The 26,039-nt window shown below is 45.3% G+C and overlaps 1 protein-coding gene across 1 annotated transcript in view; it reads right to left on the bottom strand.

The window, feature by feature from the left end:
- LOC308141078 (syntaxin-binding protein 4) overlaps window positions 1-26,039 on the bottom strand; it is a gene marked incomplete at both ends in the record, with an annotated part of 237,544 nt that overhangs the window by 140,998 nt on the left and 70,507 nt on the right. Inside the window, one exon of the mRNA XM_080511081.1 lies at window positions 16,139-16,212. Within this exon, the coding sequence (XP_080367207.1) occupies window positions 16,139-16,212 (74 nt within the window). The remainder of the gene's footprint in view (window positions 1-16,138; window positions 16,213-26,039) is intronic.

The raw sequence follows: 26,039 nt of genomic DNA, 5'->3' as shown, positions 1-26,039 counted from the left end.
CACAATACAACTGTCATGATATCACACACTGATATATCGGCAGACACATGTTTGAATAACCAGTCAGAATTAGGAATCTTATAAACACAAACACACACACACTAGCATTAGAAAACCTGAGTGTAGCAAGAAACATGTTCAGAGATGTGTATTGCAAACATCTATGGCCCAAATGCTGATGACCCCTTCTTCTATCAAAGTTTCTTCACCAGCCTCTCAACACTCTGACAGAACACTGATAGTTGGAGGAGACCTCAACATCGCCCTCAATCCACAAATAGACAGTTAGTAAAGCAGCAAACACCAGACACTGGGAGTCACCAGATATAATCCAGCAGTACATGAGTGACTATGGCCTTTGTGACGCTTGGCGCACCTCTCATCCTCCTCTTAAAGAGTACACCTTCTACTGAGCAGTGCACCAATCCTATTCACACTTAGATTACTTTCTGGAGAGTAAATCAGTGATCAAAGACACCTGGGACACACAGATTCACCCCATCACTACCAGTGACCTGTCACTATGACGTCACTACCAGTGACCATGCACCTGTCACTATGACGTCACTACCAGTGACCATGACCTGTCACTATGACGTCACTACCAGTGACCATGCACCTGTCACTATGACGTCACTACCAGTGACCATGACCTGTCACTATGACATCACTATCAGTGACCATGACCTGTCACTATGACGTCACTACCAGTGACCATGACCTGTCACTATGACGTCACTACCAGTGATCGTGACCTGTCACTATGACGTCACTACCAGTGACCGTGACCTGTCACTATGACGTCACTACCAGTGATCGTGACCTGTCACTATGACGTCACTACCAGTGACCTGTCACTATGACGTCACTACCAGTGACCATGACCTGTCACTATGACGTCACTACCAGTGACCGTGACCTGTCACTATGACGTCACTATCAGTGACCATGACCTGTCACTATGACGTCACTACCAGTGACCGTGACCTGTCACTATGACGTCACTACCAGTGACCATGCACCTGTCACTATGACGTCACTACCAGTGACCATGACCTGTCACTATGACATCACTATCAGTGACCATGACCTGTCACTATGACGTCACTACCAGTGACCATGACCTGTCACTATGACGTCACTACCAGTGATCGTGACCTGTCACTATGACGTCACTACCAGTGACCGTGACCTGTCACTATGACGTCACTACCAGTGATCGTGACCTGTCACTATGACGTCACTACCAGTGACCTGTCACTATGACGTCACTACCAGTGACCATGACCTGTCACTATGACGTCACTACCAGTGACCGTGACCTGTCACTATGACGTCACTATCAGTGACCATGACCTGTCACTATGACATCACTATCAGTGACCATGACCTGTCACTATGACGTCACTACCAGTGACCATGACCTGTCACTATGACGTCACTACCAGTGATCGTGACCTGTCACTATGACGTCACTACCAGTGACCGTGACCTGTCACTATGACGTCACTACCAGTGATCGTGACCTGTCACTATGACGTCACTACCAGTGACCTGTCACTATGACGTCACTACCAGTGACCATGACCTGTCACTATGACGTCACTACCAGTGACCGTGACCTGTCACTATGACGTCACTATCAGTGACCATGACCTGTCACTATGACGTCACTACCAGTGACCGTGACCTGTCACTATGACGTCACTACCAGTGACCATGCACCTGTCACTATGACGTCACTACCAGTGACCATGACCTGTCACTATGACATCACTATCAGTGACCATGACCTGTCACTATGACGTCACTACCAGTGACCGTGACCTGTCACTATGACGTCACTACCAGTGATCGTGACCTGTCACTATGACGTCACTACCAGTGACCTGTCACTATGACGTCACTACCAGTGACCATGACCTGTCACTATGACGTCACTACCAGTGACCGTGACCTGTCACTATGACGTCACTATCAGTGACCATGACCTGTCACTATGACGTCACTACCAGTGACCGTGACCTGTCACTATGACGTCACTACCAGTGACCGTGACCTGTCACTATAACGTCACTACCAGTGACCATGACCTGTCACTATGACGTCACTATCAGTGACCATGACCTGTCACTATGACGTCACTACCAGTGACCATGACCTGTCACTATGACGTCACTATCAGTGACCTGTCACTATGACGTCACTATCAGTGACCATGACCTGTCACTATGACGTCACTACCAGTGACCATGACCTGTCACTATGACGTCACTATCAGTGACCATGACCTGTCACTATGACGTCACTATCAGTGACCTGTCACTATGACGTCACTACCAGTGACCGTGACCTGTCACTATGACGTCACTATCAGTGACCATGACCTGTCACTATGACGTCACTACCAGTGACCATGACCTGTCACTATGACGTCACTATCAGTGACCTGTCACTATGACGTCACTACCAGTGACCGTGACCTGTCACTATGACGTCACTACCAGTGACCGTGACCTGTCACTATGACGTCACTACCAGTGACCATGACCTGTCACTATGACGTCACTACCAGTGATCGTGACCTGTCACTATGACGTCACTACCAGTGACCGTGACCTGTCACTATGACGTCACTACCAGTGACCGTGACCTGTCACTATGACGTCACTACCAGTGACCATGACCTGTCACTATGACGTCACTATCAGTGACCTGTCACTATGACGTCACTATCAGTGACCATGACCTGTCACTATGACGTCACTACCAGTGACCATGACCTGTCACTATGACGTCACTATCAGTGACCTGTCACTATGACATCACTACCAGTGACCATGACCTGTCACTATGACGTCACTATCAGTGACCTGTCACTATGACGTCACTACCAGTGACCGTGACCTGTCACTATGACGTCACTACCAGTGACCGTGACCTGTCACTATGACGTCACTATCAGTGACCATGACCTGTCACTATGACGTCACTACCAGTGACCATGACCTGTCACTATGACGTCACTATCAGTGACCATGACCTGTCACTATGACGTCACTACCAGTGACCGTGACCTGTCACTATGACGTCACTACCAGTGACCGTGACCTGTCACTATGACGTCACTATCAGTGACCATGACCTGTCACTATGACGTCACTATCAGTGACCATGACCTGTCACTATGACGTCACTATCAGTGACCTGTCACTATGATGTCACTATCAGTGACCATGACCTGTCACTATGACGTCACTATCAGTGACCTGTCACTATGACGTCACTATCAGTGACCATGACCTGTCACTATGACGTCACTACCAGTGACCTGTCACTATGACGTCACTATCAGTGACCATGACCTGTCACTATGACGTCACTATCAGTGACCATGACCTGTCACTATGACGTCACTACCAGTGACCATGACCTGTCACTATGACATCACTACCAGTGACCATGACCTGTCACTGTGACATCACTACCAGTGACCATGACCTGTCACTATGACGTCACTACCAGTGACCATGACCTGTCACTATGACGTCACTATCAGTGACCATGACCTGTCACTATGACGTCACTACCAGTGACCTGTCACTATGACGTCACTATCAGTGACCATGACCTGTCACTATGACGTCACTATCAGTGACCATGACCTGTCACTATGACGTCACTACCAGTGACCATGACCTGTCACTATGACATCACTACCAGTGACCATGACCTGTCACTGTGACATCACTACCAGTGACCATGACCTGTCACTATGACGTCACTACCAGTGACCATTACCTGTCACTATGACGTCACTAATAGAACAATCACCCTCCTAGTAGACAATGGAGATTTAACACTTCACTGCTCAAGGATCAAGACTTCCTCACACTCTTTGAAAAACAATGGACACTCTTTTTAGAAACAAGCGATCTGCCTGGTGTTTCTCCCGGTGTCCTCTGGGAGACAGCTAAAGCTGTCATGAGAGGCAAAATAATTTCTTACTCCTCACACAAAACCAAAAAGGAAAAAATAAAGGAAAAATAACTACAAAATAAAATCAAAACCATGGAGACAGCTCACGCTGCTTCCAAAGACGACCACTTATTGAGTTCAGGAAATTTAAAATGGATTTGAATGAAATTATTGAACATATTGAACATGTCCCATTGGTGTGTGAATGTGAGCGTGAATGGGTGAATGAGCTGATATGTAAAGCGCTTTGGGACTACCTCAGTGTGGTTAGAAGGCGCTATATAAATCTAGACCAAATCTAGACCATAAAACACAATTTCAACTACAGAGATTAAACTGGAAGAATCAGTTAAAATGAAATAAAGAAAAGTGTACAATCCCCACAGTTAAAACTCAAAATGGTAAAACCACTTATGCCCCTCAAGAAATAAATAATGCTTTCAGAGAATTTTATAGAAAACTTTGCTCTTCACAAATTAACCCATCACAATCTGAACTCGAGACTTTCTGAACAGTTGACCTCCAAAATTAAAAGACGAACAGATTCAAGGCCTAGAAGCTTCCATCTCAGTAGAAGAACTGCATGAAGCTCTCCAGCACATGTCTGATAGTAAAGCTCCAGGACCTGATGGTAAAGCTCCAGGACCTGACGGTAAAGCTCCAGGACCTGATGGTAAAGCTCCAGGACCTGACGGTAAAGCTCCAGGACCTGACGGTAAAGCTCCAGGACCTGACGGTAAAGCTCCAGGACCTGATGGACACACCACTGAATTTTACAAAGAACTTTGGCCTTTACTCACCTTTTTTTTTAGAACAGTTGAGGAGAGTAAATAATCTTCAACTCTACGCCCACATATGAACTGTGCAAATATCAATCTTCTTCTTAAACCAGATAAAGATCCTACACTACCATCTAGCTATCGCCCAATATCACTAATCAATGTAGATCTTAAAATAATCAGTAAAACATTAGCAAGCAGATTAGAAACAATGACACCCCACATCATACACCCTGATCAAACTGGTTCATTAAAGGACGACACTCCACTAACAACACACACAGATTAATTAATCTTATAGACCACTCCACTAACAACACACACAGATTAATTAATCTTATAGACCACTCCACTAACAACACACACAGATTAATTAATCTTATAGACCACTCCACTAACAACACACACAGATTAATTAATCTTATAGACCACTCCACTAACAACACACACAGATTAATTAATCTTATAGACCACTCCACTAACAACACACACAGATTAATTAATCTTATAGACCACTCCACTAACAACACACGCAGATTAATTAATCTTATAGACCACTCCACTAACAACACACGCAGATTAATTAATTTTATAGACCACTCCACTAACAACACACGCAGATTAATTAATCTTATAGACCACTCCACTAACAACACACACAGATTAATTAATCTTATAGACCACTCCACTAACAACACACGCAGATTAATTAATTTTATAGACCACTCCACTAACAACACACGCAGATTAATTAATCTTATAGACCACTCCACTAACAACACACGCAGATTAATTAATCTTATAGACCACTCCACTAACAACACACGCAGATTAATTAATCTTATAGACCACTCCACTAACAACACACGCAGATTAATTAATCTTATAGACCACTCCACGAACAACACACACAGATTAATTAATCTTATAGACCACTCCACTAACAACACACACAGATTAATTAATCTTATAGACCACTCCACTAACAACACACACAGATTAATTAATCTTATAGACCACTCCACTAACAACACACGCAGATTAATTAATCTTATAGACCACTCCACTAACAACACACGCAGATTAATTAATCTTATAGACCACTCCACTAACAACACACGCAGATTAATTAATCTTATAGACCACTCCACTAACAACACACACAGATTAATTAATCTTATAGACCACTCCACTAACAACACACGCAGATTAATTAATCTTATAGACCACTCCACTAACAACACACACAGATTAATTAATCTTATAGACCACTGCCACCAGAATAAACAAAAGGCCATTATCACCTCCTTAGATGCAGAAAAAGCTTTTGATAGGGTAAATTGGAAATTTCTACTCGTAACACTTCGGAAATTTGGATTTAGACAAAATGACCTCTCCTGGATTAAAACATTGTACACCTCACCCAGTGCCTGTGTTAAAACAAATGATCACACTTCTTCAAGGTTCAATTTTGAGAGAGGCACCAGGCAGGTATTGGAGCCAAAGTCCAGTGGTCACTCAACCTCATGGAAGGGGGGGAGGGGGGACCACGTTTTAAGAATGAAGAGACCACATGCTCAGGCCTGGAAAAATTTGCCATTAGTCATGTGACCCTCCCCCCGGGTCTTCCCCCCCAGCACGGTGCAACACTGCAGGTCAATGGCAGAGGGATCCAAAACCTCCCTCACCAGCCGGAAGCTCCGTGGCGAGCCCCCTCAGGATTGGTTCACGTCACCATGAGCACAGCGGGAACACGGAACACAACGCAGAGGTATAAAATCCAGCCGTGAATGCAAAGAAATGTCTTTCCAAGCCGAATGTGCATCTGGACACGACGTACCTCTTCACACGGAGACAAAGGACCACGTGTTAACGTCCAACCAAGTAAAGCTTAGAGTCTGGGCAGGTAGTTAGAATAACGTGATTTTAATATTGCTGTGTGCTTTCATTGCTGTGCTTGAACTCTGGATGCTGATCCCTTGCCTATTAACTCTATTTTTCAGCACACACGAAACACCCTACTAAAACCAGGGGACATCAAATACCCAGTGGTGTGCAGTCAGGGGCAGCAGAGCTATCTAAAATGATTTTTCTTTTTTTTTAATTCTGAAATCTGTCTATGGAATCAATTAGTGACTTTAGCAACTTTGTCCAGAAGACGACTGGTTATATTTTGTGGAGGTCAAATCTCCTATGTTCTGTAAAAGTATCAGCTCCTTTCCTCTGCTGGGGGCCAGCAATAATTTCATTGCTACCCTTTGATGGAAGCTGCACGCTGCTATTGGGTTAAAATGTTAAGTAACAGTATCATCAGCCAATCACATTTTGATGTGTTATTGATGGACCGCCTAAGGGCCAGCAATATTTCAAGCGCGCACACACACACACACACACACACACACACACACACACACACACACACACACACACACACACACACACACACACACACTCACTTCCACTCCTCATCAATGAGATTTTCTGCTGATTTTTCTTGTTTTTTTTGTTTTTGTTTTTTTTGTCGTTTGTTGTATTGCCTACTTGCTAATTTATACTCCTTGAAGATCATGCTACTGTCTAGATAGAGCTGCTCAGGCTGGTTTAATCTAGAAAATCATGTTACTGTCTAGATAGAGCTGCTCAGGTTGGTTTAATCTCATAACAGTTGGAAAATATTTAGATCAGTGTGATAACTAAGTAGTAAGTAATATATTTAGCACTAACAAGGATATCGTATGTTGTCCCCCACCCATCCCCCGAGCCTCCACTCTCCTACTCTCATACTTCTCTCTTCTCTGTCTCTTTGAGTGTTCCCCCCCGGTCATGTATGGCAGCCATGCCAACTTCTAATAAAGGCAGCAACATGGTTCCTGTTTCAAGAGCAAAAACTGTTCTGACACTGGAAGGCTGGACACTGGAATCACATCATATTGTCTGCCCAAGCTGCCAGATAGGACAAGGTTCCTGGCGGACAGCAACACCCCCATCCCCAGGAGCCCCGTATATCCCCCCACACACGTTCCCACCACTGATTTCGATGGGTATACACCCATACCCATATCTCCCCAACACACACACACACACACACACACACACACACACACACACACACACACACACACACACACACACACACACGCACACATTTCCTTAGGGGGAGGGGGATGCTTCCCACTCCCCAGGTCGTCAGTCGGGTTCCCACTCGGCCACTACAAGATCCCATCCTCCATCAATCTAACTGCCAATAGGGAGGGAGAACCACAACCCAGCCCCCCCAGGAGTGCCATGCCTGAGTGAGCGTGCCACCTGTACTGCAGCCACACTCGCCCCGGAACATGGTGGGACTACAGTGGAAGGTGCGGGGGGGGTGTTGGATGCATGTAGAGGTGTGTATTTGTGTTTTGAAGAGGTGGATGCAATGTGTGTGTATAAGGTGTGGTTTAAAATTGATGGGTCACGGGGGCCTGGGCGTTCTACCGCTGCCAAGTGGCAGAACACCCAAAATGCTGCCTAATAGCTTAAGATTTGCCAACTTATGACATTGATCCGTAAGTCCTGAGCAGCAGATGCGAACAAGTTCATGCTGTGTGGCTTCTCTGTCTCTACCTGGTGTGTGTACAGCCAAAACAGGAAGTGATGTCCCAAGCCCTCAACTTAACATTATTGACAACGAGAAATGTAACAAAACTACAAAGATGAACCAACAAGTATTTAACATTGTGCCAATGATCTTTTGAGATCACAGTGGGGTAGTAAGAGACAGACATGATTATCAGTGTGTGATTGCTAAAAGTGTCCTTTTATTTTATCAATAATGTGACAGTAAGCTTTTGTAGAGTTTACACCTGATTTAGGGGAACAATAATGTAAGTCTATTACAATTTAGATCTCATATTTTAAAGGGGAGGGGAGGGTGTCAGTTTTTTCAATGAATTTTCTTTGAATAGAGGCTTTTTTCCCCAACCTCAGCAGCAGCGATGATGGAGTGTGACATGGAAAGTCATTTACACTCGTCTCCACCAGGCAGTGGTTGTTTTCACTGTCAGTGCTGTCCAAGGCATCTCGTCTCACACGACTGTGTTAATGTAGGTTTATAAAAGTAGATTGCGTAAATACTGTATATGTGTTGTTGTTGTACTGCTACTTCCCCTGTCCTTTGCAATTTAAAACCCTTCTTCTGTTCCTGTACTCTACTCTGCCTGCACAAACTCTGTTTGTGATAGGCTGTCCACAAAATTTTATGTACAAATAATTCTTACAACTTCACTTATAAAACAACAACTAAGCAGTCACTTCAACATGTATGCATGTTCACATTGAAAAAAAAATGCATTATATCATATTTCATTTCCTCTTCTGTGCAGATTGAATAAGATGTCATCATAATCATGAATGATGCAACTCTGGCCAATTACATCCCTTCCTATGGTGTCCGAATTGCTATCTTCAATTTCTGCAGGAGTAAAAAGTCCCTGCCCAAAGGAAAGCAAGGGCTTTTAGAGAAATTCTGCGAGAAAATGATTATCAGAAAGGAAAGTATGATGGAGAAAGCTTTACATGGAGAAACATGAACCATTGTGACAAAGAAGCTGAAAACTGCACGGAGTGTAGAGATAGGATGGGTTCATAATGATGGTAAAGGAGTCAAACAAGTGAGGACAAAACCGGGAGGTGGCACTAGATACATACCGTTGCCAAATGATACTGGATTAAAAGTTATCCTTGAAGAAGGACAGAAGCTTTTTTTTTCCTGGTGGGGTATCTCCAAAAGGACCAGCGTCTGATTTACAGTTTGAGGTGTGGGACTTCAAACAGAACTGCCTCACCAAAGAAACTTGACAGTCCATTGGTATTATGTACATGACTGCGAAGCTGAGTATGTTACGCTTTTACAGAAGTTGAAGATGATGCCAGCGAAACTGATCTGGTTGTTGCCATGTCACACTACAACAGTGAAACCAGTACAGCAGAACTACAACTAGGAGAGATCATAGCTTTAGATGAATTCCAGTCAGTAATAGATCTGTCTGTTCATTCTAAAATCACCTTTGGGCCCGTTCATGATGCTGCCAAAGACACTGATGACACGTTGATCTATGAGGCTTTTCTTATGCCCGCTCGTCCCCCCAATCCAGAGAATGTGATCACCATACATCATGCTAACACTTTACAAGACATGATCACCACATTCCCTGATGAAGAGATCGTGAACAAAGCAGTGAACGTGAAACACATGCTTCCAGACAACACTGAAGAGGCAGGAAGCGGATCCGGGGTCATGAGGGAAGTTCTCAGCTGCTTCTGGCATACATTTTATGAACGATTCAACTTCCCAGATTTCCGTTCAGAATTCAATGCAGTTCTTGAAAGCAAGGTCTGGGTAATAGACATTGTTTAGAATCCCACGACCAGTACAAGGACAATACCGTGAGGACTGATTATCACCTCCATATCCAGTGAAAGAAGTTTTTCTTAACTTTTTTGTAAGTGCTGATGTTCTGATGTTTCACAGATGCCATGTTGCCCTGATAATGCACATCTTATTAACGAACCAATTTAATAATATATATTGCAGTATCCTTTGACACCACAAATCCCAGTTGAGTTATATATTGTCTAAAATAACTATACATCTTTGCATTCTCATGTTGACTCAGCACTTTCCCAAAGTCAAACTAGTTTCTCCCACTGAACAGACGCTGGTTTCTTTGAATATTCTTTCAAGTTCAGATAGTTATGTGTGTTTGCAAATATTTCTTTTTATTATTGATTGAACTTCATACAATTTTGATAGTGATCGCATTTTGGGATAACAACTGAGGAGAAAATATAACAGATTCAGTTTTTGATTGTTGGCGACATTTGATTATTATTGCACATATGATTGAGATTTAACCATGTTGATCATCACAAAATGTTTATCACAAAGTCATATTGTGAATAAATTGCTACTTGTTCTACTACAGTTGTTCTTTTTTGGATAACAAGGCTTTGTCATTTTTAATAACAAACTCATTTACAGTGTTACATTTTTTTCACTACTGCCGTTAGCGAACTAGCCACCACTTGGCACTGTTATTGAACAAATTTCACTGTTAAGGAAATTATTAAACCTGAAAATATATTTTTAAGAAACATGAAATATCAAGGCCCTTTTATTATATATACTTGACAATAAAATAAGTATTGTGTTTATTGGGGATGAGAGCGTACATCACTATCTGTATCTATTCAACCATTTAAATGATCTGTATCCGTATCCGTACTTGGAGTGGGCGGGGCCTAAACTGGGTGGGACTTAAATCTGTACATTGCTTTATTTATTGCTTATTTGAAAACTATTTACAGAACAGCCTCAGAATTGAGATTCAATGTTTTATATATAAAAACACTATATACTAGATACAGTTTATGAAGCTTAATTCGTAACATTTATAACATATTTATCTTTATGAACAGCCATATACAATAAACATATTAATATAGGTTATTTTGTGTGTTCAGCTATATGTGTATGTGTGTCAGTGGTCTGTAAGACTGTTTATTTTTTAATGATCTATGTGGACCTGGTGATTCATGTAAACATCCAGTGGAGACAAACAGGGAAATAATGTCAGCCTTGTTCACTGTATTCTTCTCAAAAGTACCAGAGTCAGTATGAGCAAACTAAGAGCAAGCAGATGGTAAAAAAAACAAAAAAACACACGGGAGTGGAGGCAGCATCCGCCGCGACAAGAGCTGTTTTCATCTCTGTCTTGCCAAATGCACCGCGTACATTATGAAACAAGTTCACCAAGTAACTTTAAATATCATACAAACCGAAATAGAGGTGAGCTGAAGAAAACTTTAGGAGTACTGAGAGAGAGCAACACACTCTAGCCCCGTCTCCACCGCACAAAAAGTACCGGCGTAGACCGGTCTAAACCGCTCCGGTTCACGTGTCACGACAGGAATGGGGTCTAAACCGCTCCAGACCGCTCCAAAGGCGACCGCTTTTCCGCTCCCCTTCCGTTGGGGTACCAGGACCATGGAACGGGTCTGAGGTTGAGCTGCTGTCTGCTGATTGGTCAGTGATTTACTACACGCCCTCAATATTTTAATGTGTCGGCTGAATCCTCTGCTGTCAGTGTGGTCAGCTGTGCTCTGGTTGTTTTTATTTTCCTTTTCTTTTCTTTGCTGCTCAACTTTAGTGTTTGTGGTGAAAGAGCGACTTGAGGCAGGGGGAGACCGGGGGGAGGGACTTTGCATCGCGTTGGAGCTTTCTGTTTGCAGCATAGCGCTCGCCGTGGCGTGGATGTGCGTCCGGGACACGGGAGTCTGGAGCTTTCGTCTCCGGCGCTGACCGCGCTCCGGCAGCTCTGCTTCCCAGAGGCGGTCAGCGTTCTGTTCAGCCGCGGTCAGTGGCGCTTTATCGCGGGGACGGACCGTGGCAGCGATGAAGAGGAGCTCGGAGCCTCCGTGTTCCGGCGCTGAGCTGCCGGACCGCGATCAGCGCCGGAGTGGAGAACCTCCTGCGTTTGAGCAGAAAGCTCAGACTCCCGTGTCTGTGCCTCAGCCAACCGGGGGGAACGCTCCGGCCACTTGCCCCACACCCGAGCGCTCGAGCGCGGGGCACGTCGCCCCAAGTGGCCGGCAAGTGGCCGAGCGACTCGCTCTCTCACAGCAAACACGGAAGTTGCGGCTGCAGCTCTCCGCTGCAAAAAACGACTGCTGCAAAAAGTAACTTTTTTTTTTTTCCGCTGCAAAAAAAACAGTGCAAAGTGGAGAATTTAAACAACAACAGAGGATTCATAAGATCTACATCTGACGACTTTCTTTTCTGTTATAATGTCACATTTCTGCGGAGCTCATAAGCCCCGCCCACTTTTCACGCTCCACTCTGCAGTGGGGACGCCACCCAAAATTTCGGTCGAGGTCTCTATTCCGTACCGCTCCGCTCCGTCCCGGCACTTGTGTGCGGTGGAGACGGGGCTTAAGTGTCTCTGAGCTGCCTGCTGAGATGTGTGTCGGGAGGGGCGGGCTCTGTGTGTGACCGGCCAATCACAGAGCGTGAAGACAGTCAGTTACCAAATGAGGATTTTCCTTCAGCACAAGCGCGAATATTGACAAGTAAACTCGTATTATCCTCGTACTCAGAAAAAATGCATTGTCCGTATCCCTATTAATTATGTTGTTGAACATTTTTATCTGATCTGTATCAGAACCTCGGAGCTCCACCTGTCTAACAGGAAATGATAGCCAATTCAGTTATATCAGTGTTATAAGATATACTAAACAGTTAATCAGGAATTTGAAATAATAGTTGAATTAATTACAATTACAAGAATTAACAGTAAAGCTTGAAGGATTTTGGAGTTCTTGACACAGAAGAGGTCGACATTTCATTCACCTTTGTGCTCATTAATAAAACAGCAAGTATGATTCAAAAACTAACTCCCTGTATACAGCTTGGTGTGTGTGTGTGTGTGTGTGTGTGTGTGTGTGTGCGTGTGCGTGCATGCGTGTCTGTGTCTGTGTGTGTGCGTGTGTGCGAATGTGTGTCTGTGTGTACGCACACACACAGCATGCTCATGTTTTTAAAGTTCCTAACTCTGACTGGTTATTTAAACATGGGAGTGTGTGTCTGCCGATATACGAGTGTGTGATATTATGACAGTTGGATTGTGGTGTTGTGGTCTTAATGTGGTTAAAACAGTGGATAAGCATTACTATTAAAACAAGGGAGGGGTATAGAAATAAAAAGTAGGAAACCAAAACCCCCAAAAAAGACAATCCCAAACTCATAGGCGACGTAAGGAGTGCCTGCTTTGTTTTGTTTGTTTGTTTGTTGTTTATATATATATATATATATATATAGATATATAGATATATAGATAGATAGATAGATAGATAGATAGATAGATCGATAGATAGATGTACACATTAAAATATCCCAGCATTTACAGTGCTAGTTCAAGATGATTAACACTATAATAACATTGCAAGCATCATGTCTTTTAACAATGTAATACTAATTACTTTCACCTTATTGAATCAATCATGATGCTTACGAATGTTGCTGTTAGATACTTATCTGGGCCTGAGTAAACCTGTGATGTGTGTGTGTGTGTGTGTGTGTGTGTGTGTGTGTGTGTGTGTGTGTGTGTGTGTGTGTGTGTGTGTGTGTGTGTGTGTGTGTGTGTGTGTGTGTGTGTGTGTTCGAGGGAATATTACTCATTTATGAGGACCATCAGCAGAGCCAGGGGGTGACGGCGGGGTCCCAGTACAGCTGGCCGTGTGTTTCCTTCTATAGCTGAATTTATGTTAGTGGTGTGCCACTAGGCACATTTCTGGGTCCTGTGTCATTTTCAATGTACTTATTTTGCTTGTGGTCAGATTATGTTGCTCATGCTTGGTGATACTGTGCATACATTATCTATGCATCCTGGAAAAGGATCTCAGGATGTGTCTTCAAATACAATTTGTGCTTTTTCTAAATTTAGAGAAGTTAAATCTACGATTACGTTACTCCCTTAACTTCTACCTTTGGAATGAAGAGTTGTACATGAGGCTAACCTGATGACAGCAGGATGTTGTAAGGTTTCCATGTATTCACACCTTCACTACCGGTACAGGATTCTGAGTCTGAAGTCTAAATGTGTGTTTGTGTGTGAACCCTGGATATATTAGTGAGTTACTATTGTCACTTCAATGAATTTTTAAGTCCTTTTACTCGAATGAAGCTTCCCCCCTTGAGCAAATCTAACACCAGCCTCGTTGCTTCGGCATTCTTGCACTGGGTCTTGGTGTTTTCTCTCAGGCACAAGCGCCACAGTGTTCTGACGTGAAAGTGAGGTAAGGATAAAAACAACAGCAGCTCCTGCATTCTTAACCCAGCCGGGTTAAGTGGGTTAGGGCTTTTCCACATGACCTACTTCCCTCCCAGGCAAACAGTGATACTTAGCAAGGATACCTACTCAGCAGAGAAAATCCCCCTAAAAGTAGGACTGACATTATTTCAGTGATTCATAATCAGGCTGAAGTGACAGACAGTGGTGGGTGATTGGATAAACCTATGCATTATGTTGTTAGTTTAAGTAGTGATATGTGATTTTATTTCATGTAAATAAATTGTACTGCGAGAAGCCTTTGTGATCGTACATCTCTGACATCAACTGAAATGGAATTACTCACTTTGAATCAATAGCCATGTACCAGACTTTCATCCATAAGACTAAAATGTACCATAAATTAAGAGTCACAGTTATTTTAACTATAAAAAAAACTTAACTTAAACAAACATTGTGTATAGTTGTAATAGTTTGATGGTAAAAAAAAAAAAAAAAAAAAAAATTGCAACTTGTTTCTGGGTTTGTTTATACTCACAATGGACTCATAAAAGGGCACACCCCTCATAAAAGGGGTGTGCACTTTGAAATCATGTCATCGAAAAATAACAAAGACTAAAATGTAGAAAAGCTCTGGAGGTTTCAGCTGTTTCGCTTAATGTGGTGATAAAACATGAGGCCACGTCCGATCTGCCCAGCAAGAAACATCAACCACAAACCAACCAGATACCAAACACATGACAGAGACCAGAACAGATGGGTGTTTTGTGTATATAAACGTCACAACATGTTCTGCATGATATAAGTGCCTAAAATGCTCTAGTACACTACAATAATATGAAGCTGAGAAAATCTTTTTTATCAAAGGCTGACATTTTTGAAAGAGGTTGTAGACTTCAGCAGTTCTTTGGAATTGTAGATTTTTTATACTCATCAGACAAAAGAAAAACAAACATGTGAGACTTTGAACGTGTGATTTATACACATGATCAGTCCAGGTCCTGGAGCCTTTGGATCAGTCTGAACTCGAAACACATGAAAGTAGATAGCGCATGTTTGATCACTTCTCATATGAACAGTTCTCAGCATTATAATGATGCACAGGAACTAACTGCACCTTAACCTCAGCTATTTCTTTTTTATGGGAATTGTCAATGCAAGGGAGGCACAGCTTGGAGCTGCTTCACCTTTGTCTCCAGGGAACATGACGCCTCTGCATCACCTTGGTCATAAAAGGGGTGTGCACAATCTCAAAACCTTTCAGAAGCCCGTCCAAAAACCATCAAAGAAATCACACACATTGCTTTGATGACTGCACACCTGCCAGGCAGTAGTGGAAGCGCCAACTCTGCGTACATAAACAACAGACTAATGGAGTGCCATTGAGCACTTTGCTGAAGAAAATAAGTATTTGCCGGAACAATGAATTCCAGTTTCCCGCTGAAGGTAAAGAAAGAAAAAAAAAAAAAAAGCCCAAAAGGTTAAAATCTGACCTCAACAGCCACAAGGTGTATTACATCTGTTAGCAGACACATTGCAATTAAAAGGACTTACCCAATCCATTCTCACAGTCTGTAAACTCCATGGAATGAACAGCTCGGTCGACTCCGTATGGACCCATTAGTGTCCTGTCACAGAGCAAAGAGGGGCGACAAAAATGAGAAAGAAGAAGAATTGGTTCACATATCAAAACACTGAATTATAAAATGTTCACATGCTGTCTAAGCATGTGAACAAGCTTCATATTTTTGACTATTGTAACTCAGTGAAGGCTGTCATTTTCATCTTATCACAGCAACTACCATACAATCCTTCAGCCAGGTTGATTTTTACACCAATCGACACTGCTGCAGCTGAAAACGTGTACCTCAGGATGACGGAGAACATTCAAAGCATGTACATTTTAACTTGAATGTATTGCAGCACAGAGCTCCAGCTCCAGAAAATCTATTTATCTATAAGCCTTGCTGAGTGTGATTTATTTTGCTGTAGTGTGTGTTCATGAGTTTGTGGCTGCTGCCATCTACAATCTATCCAACAATCAAACCAACAACAAAGACTGACAGATCCCAGCCACTCTAATGTTTGTGATTTTTAAAGTTGTGATACTGGTGAACTGTATTGATCAACATTTATTTATAAAGCCCTTTACAACACTCAAGGTGACCAAAGTGCTTTCCAGTAAAAGCAGACAGTAAAATGAGAAAGAAAAGAATTAAAAGAGAACAAGAGTAAAAACACACACTACATCAACAAGAGTAAAATCGAATTGAATCAAAATAAAATAAAATGTCACCACGTGTATTAAAAACCAGTCTGAATAAATAGATTTTGAGCCTAAATTTAAAGAGGCCAAAGTCGGTTAAGGTGCGTATTTCAGTGGGCAGTTTGTTCCAGAGTCTGGGGGCAGTTTGTTTCAGTTAATAATAATAATGCATTCGTTTTACGTAGCGCTTTTCTCGGCACTCAAAGACACTTTACATTGCATTGCATTATTCATTCATTCCATACTGGATGGTGGTGAACTGTAGGTGGCACAGCTGTCCTGGGGCAGGTTGATGGAAGCGAGGCTGCCATTTTGACATTAACCATTCACTCTCACACTGCATTCACTCAGGCAGTTCAGGGTTCAGTGTCTTGCCCAAGGACACTTCGGCATGTGGGCAGGCAGAGGTGGGAATTGAACCTGTAACCATCCAATTGGGAAGGTTGCAAGTTCTAAAAACCAAGACATGCCACTCTAATCAAAGCTGTACAAGAAATCCTCTTGATTTCACAAGATTTCCGCTGAACATGAACTGTCCTGAACATGAATGGAACATTGAATGAAGATCATGAGCGGTTCTTCTTTACATGGTTTCTCTCGCCAACTCCTTGCTGCCAGAGACTTGGCAGTACTTCTTCTCACATATCTGAGGCACATTTGGCTTGAGAGAGGAAACAGTTAAAATCCTCAAAATGTCACAAAATATTAACCATAATGGAGTTAATTCGCTCAAGATATTGAAAACTTCCTTCATACCAGTTACAAGCAGCAAAGGCTTAATTTAAAAACACTTAAAAACAACAAGACCACCATGGCAGGAGGACACTACACACAAAACCCTGTTTTCTATCATCTCGAGACTATCTGTTTACCCAGTTACATATTCCATATGTATGGAGAATGACCCCCCCTGCTCATCAGGGTACGTGGATATTTCTTTAAGACACTCCGGCTTGCCCGCTCACGCCCCACAGGTTACAGATAAAGCACCTGTGTGAGCGTGAATTCAGTGATTGTTTGAGCGCAGACTCTCAAGTCAGCTAACAGTGGGACAGAACTCCAGCCGGCCAGTTCAGCATCTCTCAAAGTTCCACCAGTGCGTTGTTGTGAGCTGACACGGCCGGTGGACTTCATGTTGAGCTCTGCTCTGCTCCGTGCAGCGGCGTTTCACAGCCGGCGACCCTGAAGTGTATTGTTGCGGTGCAGCTGATTCACTCAGAAGTCATCTATGTTGTGGGCTAACCATTTTCCTCTCTCAGTCACACACCAAGTCCCAAATTGTACCTCTGTGTGAAAGCTAACATAAGCTATCGGGATGCCATCGTGCCAACTGTAAACAAGGAAGTGTGTCGCTTGAGACGCATGACACTTTGGCCCCACCCCCTATATATATATATATTTTTTTTTTTTTTCAATTTATTTATTTTAAACCTTTGATAAAGTACCTTTATTTAATTTTTTTAATATATTTTAGTACACACAGTAGACAAGAAGAAAATGAAACAAAGCAAAAAAACAAACAAAAACAAGGGTTAACAGTCAAGATGACAGTACTCTGCATCGTTAATACATTATGTCCCAACTAGCATTTTTTTAAAAAAGATAAGCGGTCTACACGTCTCACTGTCCAGAAATGTGATGAACTCACATTGGGCAACATAGTGTGAGGATCCACACCTCGCTCCAGCACCGGATCTGCCCTCACGCACACTCCTGCAGGTAATCAACTAATTGATAGCTCCAACATCTTAAGCCCTGCAGTGAGGAGGTCCGGTGCCAGAAGACTGTGTCTCTTGTACGAGTAACCTCTGCGAATGCACTCCACGGCTTCCCTCTACAAGCGTCCTCGGCCAGCCTCCACGCCGTGCAGCTCTCCCTGCTGCGCTCCTCGTCTGCCCTCAGCACACCTCCTCCTGGTGCAGTGCACCTCCCTGCTGCCGTCCTTCCGCCTGCGTACTCTGCATCCCGGAGTCTCCGTTTCCTCGTCTCCCAGGTCCTTGTTCTCAATAAAATCACTGCCAATTGCACCTGTTCTGCCTCCTGGTCTGCTTCTGGGTTTCAGGACTCCACGCACCGGCTCTCAGCCGGAACACATAGTCCAAGAAAGGTTGCCAGATGATGAAAAATGTATCAAGGCAGCCCATCATGCCGTATCAAATCCTCTCCAAATCCTCTCCACTGGTGAGGCCGGCAAGCCAGGTTTTAAACTGAGGTACAGTGTCCATTTTCCAGAGGTTCAATATTGCTTTCTTAGCAATGGTCTTTCCATACATCATTGGACACTGTACAGAGAGACTGTGATTTTGTAGAGATGGGGAATACCCAAACAATACTATCTCGGGTCAGGTTTGAAAACACAGTCATACACTCCAGAAAACCAGTTGAATATCTTTGTCCACAGAGGTCCCACCAGAACCAAGTGGTGGTTTCTCGGGAACTCCACAAGGCCAATATAGGAAAAGGGAGTGCTCTCGGAGCCGTGATCTATCGCCTGCTAGTCTTCAGCGACGCGTCTCTAATAGGCTGGGGCGCTGTGCACGAAGGCTGCGGGAACAAAGGGCTCTGGAGTGGCCATTGGGTAACCCAGCACATAAATGTACTGGAAATGAGAGCTGCCTCTCTCGCACTTCGGCATTTCCTGCCAAGGCTGAGAGGTTACCACATCATCGTCAGGACAGACAGTACCGTGACTGCAGCGTACATCAACAGGCAGGGAGGCCTAGGTTCCCGTGCCCTTTGCAAGCTGGCAACCCAGCTGTGGTAGTGGGCTCACCCAATCTTTTGCTCACTCAGAGTGTGCCAGGACTGTCAAACACAGCAGCGGATATCATGTTGAGAGGGGGCCCATATCTGGGGGAGTGGCGGCTCCATCCTCAGGCAGTAGAGGAGATTTGGCGTTGCTTCGGCAGAGCAGTAGTTGACCTGTTTGCTTCGAGAGTTGACGCATTGCGGACTCGTCTTCTCTCTCAAGAATGACAATCCTCCTCTGGGATGGGATGCTCTGGCACACCAATGAACCAACGTTCTGCTCTGTGCCTTTCCCCCTTTCAGTCTTCTCCCACCCCTCCTCCAAAGGATCAAGGTGGACAGAGTAAAGCTGCTCTTGGTGACTCCCCTGTGGCCCCACATGCCATGGTTCTCGGAGATTCCACCTCTCTTGGAAGGAACACCATAGGAGCTCCCACTTTGGAGGGCCCTGCTGTCTCAGGCCAGCAGGGCCCTGTTCCACCCCTTCCCCACAGGACTCAGACTGGTGGTCTAGCCCATGAGAAGGACTCCTTGACTTAGGCTTGTCGGAGCCTGTAGTCCAGACAATGCAGGAAGCCTGGGTACAATCCACCAGAGCTGCTTATTTGTACCATTTGGGGGTCTTCATTGCTTGGTGTGGAGCACACAACTTCACCCATATTTAGCCACAACCCAGGAAATCCTGCCATTTTTTCATTTTCAACTGGAGACAGGAAGGTTTTAAGTTATCTTGCGAGGTCTGGTGACAGCGATAAAGGCTATTCGCATTGATGAGTACGTATTTAGCGAAGGCAGCTCTTCATTGATTTCCTTGAGGTGCCCAGAGGCTTACAGTCTACAAAAAAGGCCATTGGTTCCCCCATGGGAACCAAGGGTCGAATTCCACTTGTCCCAGTCAATTGACCACGAGGACCAGCACCTGTCTAGGTTATGCCCAGTTAGAGCTCTAGCAGAGTACATCCAGCACACACGGTCTTACAGGAAGACCGATAACCCTAACCCTAACCATTTTCCCCTCTTTTGACACCAGCAAATTGGGCAAGCCCCTGTTGAAATCTAGACTGTCCCACTGGATTGTGGAAACAGTCCAGCAGGCATATGTGCGCTCGGGAATGCCGGTCCCATCCGGGGTTCGAGCACTCTCAACCCACGGCATGACTAGTTCCTGGGCCTTATGGCGAGGTGCTTCACTGGCTGACATTTGTGCAGCAGCCACATTGTCATCTGAGTCCACCTTTGTGAAGTTCTACTGTCCAAATTTAGCCGCTAGTCCCTCTTTTGTGGAGCGAGGGCTGAGTGTGGCTCATCAGTAGTTTACTGTACATAGACAATGTGTGGGGTCTCGTTTGTGACTTACTCATCTTCGACCTGAGTCTCCTTGACAATGTTGGCCTTTGCGTCTTGCGAAGCCTTATAGAGGTTCCTTGGATCCTTCTGGCGTCTTGCGGTCTGACCTACGCAGTCCCTCCACATTTTAGGCTTGGCCCTTGCATCTTGCAAGGCATTATCTGATTGCTATGTAAATAGTGTACATTTGTAAACATTTCATCTGTCACATTTCCGTGTCTTGGGTTATGGGCTGCACCCTCTCCTCACGGGGTGTCTTAAAGAGGTGGACAGATAGTCTCGAGATGATAGAGAATGCTAGAGAGACATGACCACATCGTAACCTCGGTTCTCTGAATGAGAGACTATCTCTCCAGCTCTTTTGGCCGCTTGGAGACACATGTCGTTCAAAACTATCACTGAATTCACGCACACACAGGTGCTTTATAGGTAACCTGTGGGGCGTGAACGGGCAAGCCGGAGTGTCTTAAAGAAATATCCATGTACCCTGACGAGCAGTGGGGGGGGTGGGGGTTTCATTCCCCATAGATATGGAATATGTACCTGGGTGGAGTCTCTCACTTAAAGAACCAAGGTTACAATGCAACCATACGTTCACTCCTGGTTGCCCACCCACAACTAATATACTAAGCTAAACTAGATGAACTAACTAATGAAATGAACTAAGCAACAAAAAGACAACACAACACAAGGATCAGCGGATGATCAGCACCTCTAAATCCGAGGCCATGGTTTTCGACAGGAAAAAGGTGGCTTGCGCCCTCCAGGTCGGTGGAGTTCAAGTATCTCGGGGTCTTGTTCATGAGTGGGGGAAAGATGGAGCGTGAGATCGACAGGCGGATCGGTGCGGTGTCTACAGTTATGCAGATGACGTATCGGCCCGTTGTGGTGAAGGAGCCAAAAAGCGAAGCTCTCGATTTATTGGTCGATCTTCATTCCTACCCTCACCTATGGTCACGAACTATGGGTTGTGACCGAAAGAACGAGTTCGCGGATACAAGCGGCTGAAATGAGCTTCCTCCGTAGGGTGGCTCAGCACACCTTTAGAGATAGGGTGAGGAGCTCAGTCACCCTTAGAGATAGGGTGAGGAGCTCAGTCACCAGGGAGGAGCTCGGAGTAGAGCCGCTGCTCCTCCACATTGAGTGGAGCCAGCTGAGGTGGCTCGGGCACCTGTTTCGGATGCCCCCCGGACGCCTCCCCTGGGAGGTGTTCCGGGCATGTCCCTGCGGTAGGAGGCCTCGGGGCAGACCCAGGACACACTGGAGGGACTATGTCTCTCGGCTGGCCTGGGAATGCCTTGTGGTGCCACCGGAAGAGCTGGAGGAAGAGTCTGGGGCGAGGGAAATCTGGACAACTCTGCTCGGACTGCTGCCTCCGCAACCCGGCCCCGGATAAGCGGCAGAGAATGGATGGATGGATGGATGTCACAACAAAGGGTCTGAATACTTATGACCATGTGATATTTCAGTTTTTCAGGTAAGCATTGCGCAAGTCCAGCTTATTAAAGAGCTTGGCTCCCTGTAGGTGTTCAAAGGCCGAAGTCATGAGGGTTAGTGGGTAGCGGTTCTTAACGGTTATCTCATTGAGGCCCCTGTAATCAATGCATGCTCGAAGTGTCTTGTCCTTCTTCGCCACAAAGAAAAACCCCGCCCCTGCAGGAGAGGACGAGGGTCTGATTATCCCAGCCTTTAAGGCGGACTCAATGTACTCTTTCATGGCCTGATTCTCGGGTTGTGAGAGAGAGTAAATGCGACCCTTGGGAGGAGTGGTACCCGGCAATAAATCAATGGCACAGTCATAAGTACGATGCGGTGGCAGAGACGTTGCCTTCCCCTTATTGAACACCTCCTTTAGATCGTGGTAGCAGCTGGGAACTCGCTCGAGGTCCGGATACACAGGAACCTCCACAGCTGCTACCTTAACTCCAGACACTGACTGACAATGCTCAGAACAATCCCCTCCCCAACTCAAAATAACCCCCGACTCCCAGTCAATATGGGGCTTGTGCAAACATAACCAAGGGAGGCCCAGGATAACTCTGTAGGACGGACTAAAACCTAAATGAAAAGAAATCTCCTCAACATGGGAGGGACCAAACAATAACTGAACAGAAAGAGTCTTTTTATCAATAGAAAATATTTTACGTCCATCCAACGCAAAAGCCTTAAAGGGCAATGAAAACAGTTCAGTGGGGATATTGTGTCTCTCAGCCCACTTAAGGTCCATAAAGTTCTCATCTGCACCAGAGTCAATGAAAACATCAATGTCCAACGTGGTGTCGGCATACCTCAGCCGGTGTGAGTCTTCTTAAAGGCGCAGTGGAGGACTTCTTAAGACTCACCGGGGCCCTCCTGAACCCAGGTGAGCCTGTTCTTTTAACGGACAAGCTGCAGCTCTGTGCCCGTGCTGACCACAGTACAGACACAGGCCGCTGGTCAGGCGCCGATGCCGCTCCTGCGTAGAGATGCCGGTGCGACCAAGCTGCATCGGCTCCTCCGGAAGCTGTGCAGCACTCGGAACTCGCGCCTGTTGGGAGGCGGGGCGGAGAGGGGCGTGCTCCTCCCATGCACTCCTGGATTCTCCTCCCTGCTGGTCAGTCTGCCTCAGGCGATCACGGACCGTCAGACGATTCTCCATCTTGACCGCCAGGGCAATGAGGGAGTCGAAGTTGTCGGGGAGATCTACCAGGAAGAGCTGGTTGCGAACCGGGCTGGCCAGCCCGTAGAGGAAGGTCTCCCGCAGTGACTCATCGTTCCAGGCGCAGTCTGCGGAGAGAGTGCGGAACTCAATCGCGTAGTCGATCACCGACCTCCTTCCTTGACGCAGCGCTGCCAGCGCTCGAGCCGCCTCCCGTCCGCCGGGACGCCGATCGAAGATCTTCGACAGCGCGGCTGCGAACTCGTCCATCGAATCACACAGTCGGGATTGACGGTTCCACTCAGAGGTGGCCCAAGCCTCCGCTCTGCCGGACAGGTGGGAGATGATGTACGCGACCCTGGACCTCTCTGTTGGGAACGCCCCCGGCTGCATCTCAAAGTGGAGACCACACTGGACCAGGAAGGGTCGTGAGTCCCCGGAGTCCCCCGAGAAGCGTGCTGGGCTTGAGAGCGGTGATGGCGGCATCACGACAGGGGCATCCGCCGGCGGCACCGCGGCGGCTGCAGGGGTTGCCGGCACCGCGGCGGCAGCAAGAACCCGAACCTCTGGGACCGAGAGATGAGTGAGGAGCTGCTGGAGGTGACCGGTGAGTTGGTTCAGTTGACTCTCCACTGAAGTGTGTCGATGGGAAAGGTCGTGGAGACCCGCCGTTAAACCAGCCAACTGCTCGTCATGTTCCGTGAGCCGGTCTCCCTGCCGCCCAACTGCTCCTAGCAGCTGGTGACCAGAGTCCGCTGGGTCCATGATGGTTTGTTTGTTCTGTCACGGATACGGACAGGACCCAAGTGCAGGACTCTGGAGGCAGGCTGGGTTCAATCAAGTCTTTTATTTAATGACAGCACAGACCGATGATTAGCAGGCTGCTCCTTGACATGAGGAGCACAGCAGACTTGACTCCAATGCCCTGGACAGAACGGACGAGACCTGGATGACTAACAGACTGGACCGGACGGACGGGACATCGATAACAAACAAACCAACAATGAAAAAACACAGACAGGACATATGTAGGGCAGGGTGATTATCGAAAGTGGCCACAGGTGTGGTGCTGGAGCGCCCAGACCTATGGCCCGCCCACTCTTAAAGGAGACCTCAGTCCTGACAATAAATCCCCAAATAATCTTTAAGCCTAAAGTCATATTAGAACACGTGGGCCAAGAGTAAAGCTACTTTAAATGACTGTCACCTCCTTCTGTCACAAGTAAACAGCTTGCATCAAATTGTAAGGACTTACAGACACTTTTCAAAGACTTGAGGGACTTAGTCCTCAACACTGAGGCCTCCACCGCAGAAGAAACCACTGCATCACAAAAAAGCTTTACTCTGGGAAATTTGCCACACTGTTGAGAAAACATTGATGGAACTAAGTCAAGTTGTTCGGGAAGAACATACATCACTGTGTATGATGTCACAAAGGCATTATATACAAACAAGAAAGAACCATTGCTCCACTGTATAGCTGAAGCAGAAGCTCAGTCAGCAGAACATTGAGTCCACACATGAAGTAAAGCTGCAACAGCAGCTTCAAACAAACACAGCCAAGTTCCATTTGCTTATTTTGATTATTTAGTGTCTATTAATATTTACTGTATATACTTGTGACTGTGTCCAAAATTAGGTTACCATTTATGGCCAATCTAATGTAAAATACAGGAACATTTCAAAGGCATTTTCTTGGCTCAGTGGGCTCAGGGGCCTGGAGAGGTTTACTGGTACTTGTAGTTGACACTATGAGTAATTGGATTATAGTGATCTTTTAAACCTTTGAGACCTTCAGCCTTCACTAACATAGTCCGACTGAATGAAGTCAACTGAACTGTGAACAAGGACCAGAAGAAGCAGAGGACAATGATTTCTCAGGAGCTTGCAGAGTAAAACGACTGAATCCATCTCAAGTTTTATTTCCAAGACCAGGTTCAGCGGGATGGCCTTCAGTAGCAACCCACAGACGAAATAGTCAAATGTTATACAGCAAGCAAAGGTAAACCTACAAAGAGATATGAATGATGTCAAAGTCCATGAGATTAAGAAGAAACTGTCCTTCACTTTGTGAGTGACAGTGGGAGAGACACGGAAGAAAAAAACCTACTGGAACTCAAACAGGAAACATTCTCTGGACAGGAAAAAGAAAATCGACATCCCTTTAGATTTATACTAACAGACCAAAACTATCATCATTACTTACTGACATGTCACAGCAACCAGGTTACTGGTTTGAACCTGTTGACAGAGTTTGAAATCAGGAGTGTTAAACATAAGGTCTGTGGGTCAAAACCAGCTCACAAGAGGCTCCAATCCGGACAAACTACCAAGCAGACAGTAAACGTTCTAAAGAAAATGGCACCCGGCCAGAGTAACTAGTTATTATGCACAAGGATGGACAATCAGAACAAAGTTTCATCAGTCGTGTCTTGACTCCCAGTCCATGTTCTCCT

This window comes from Blennius ocellaris (genome assembly GCF_963422515.1).
Source record: "Blennius ocellaris genome assembly, chromosome: 16".
Taxonomy (NCBI): Eukaryota; Metazoa; Chordata; class Actinopteri; order Blenniiformes; family Blenniidae; genus Blennius; species Blennius ocellaris.
Note: the sequence above shows the minus strand (reverse complement) of the source record. Positions and strands in the feature narration are given on the sequence as shown.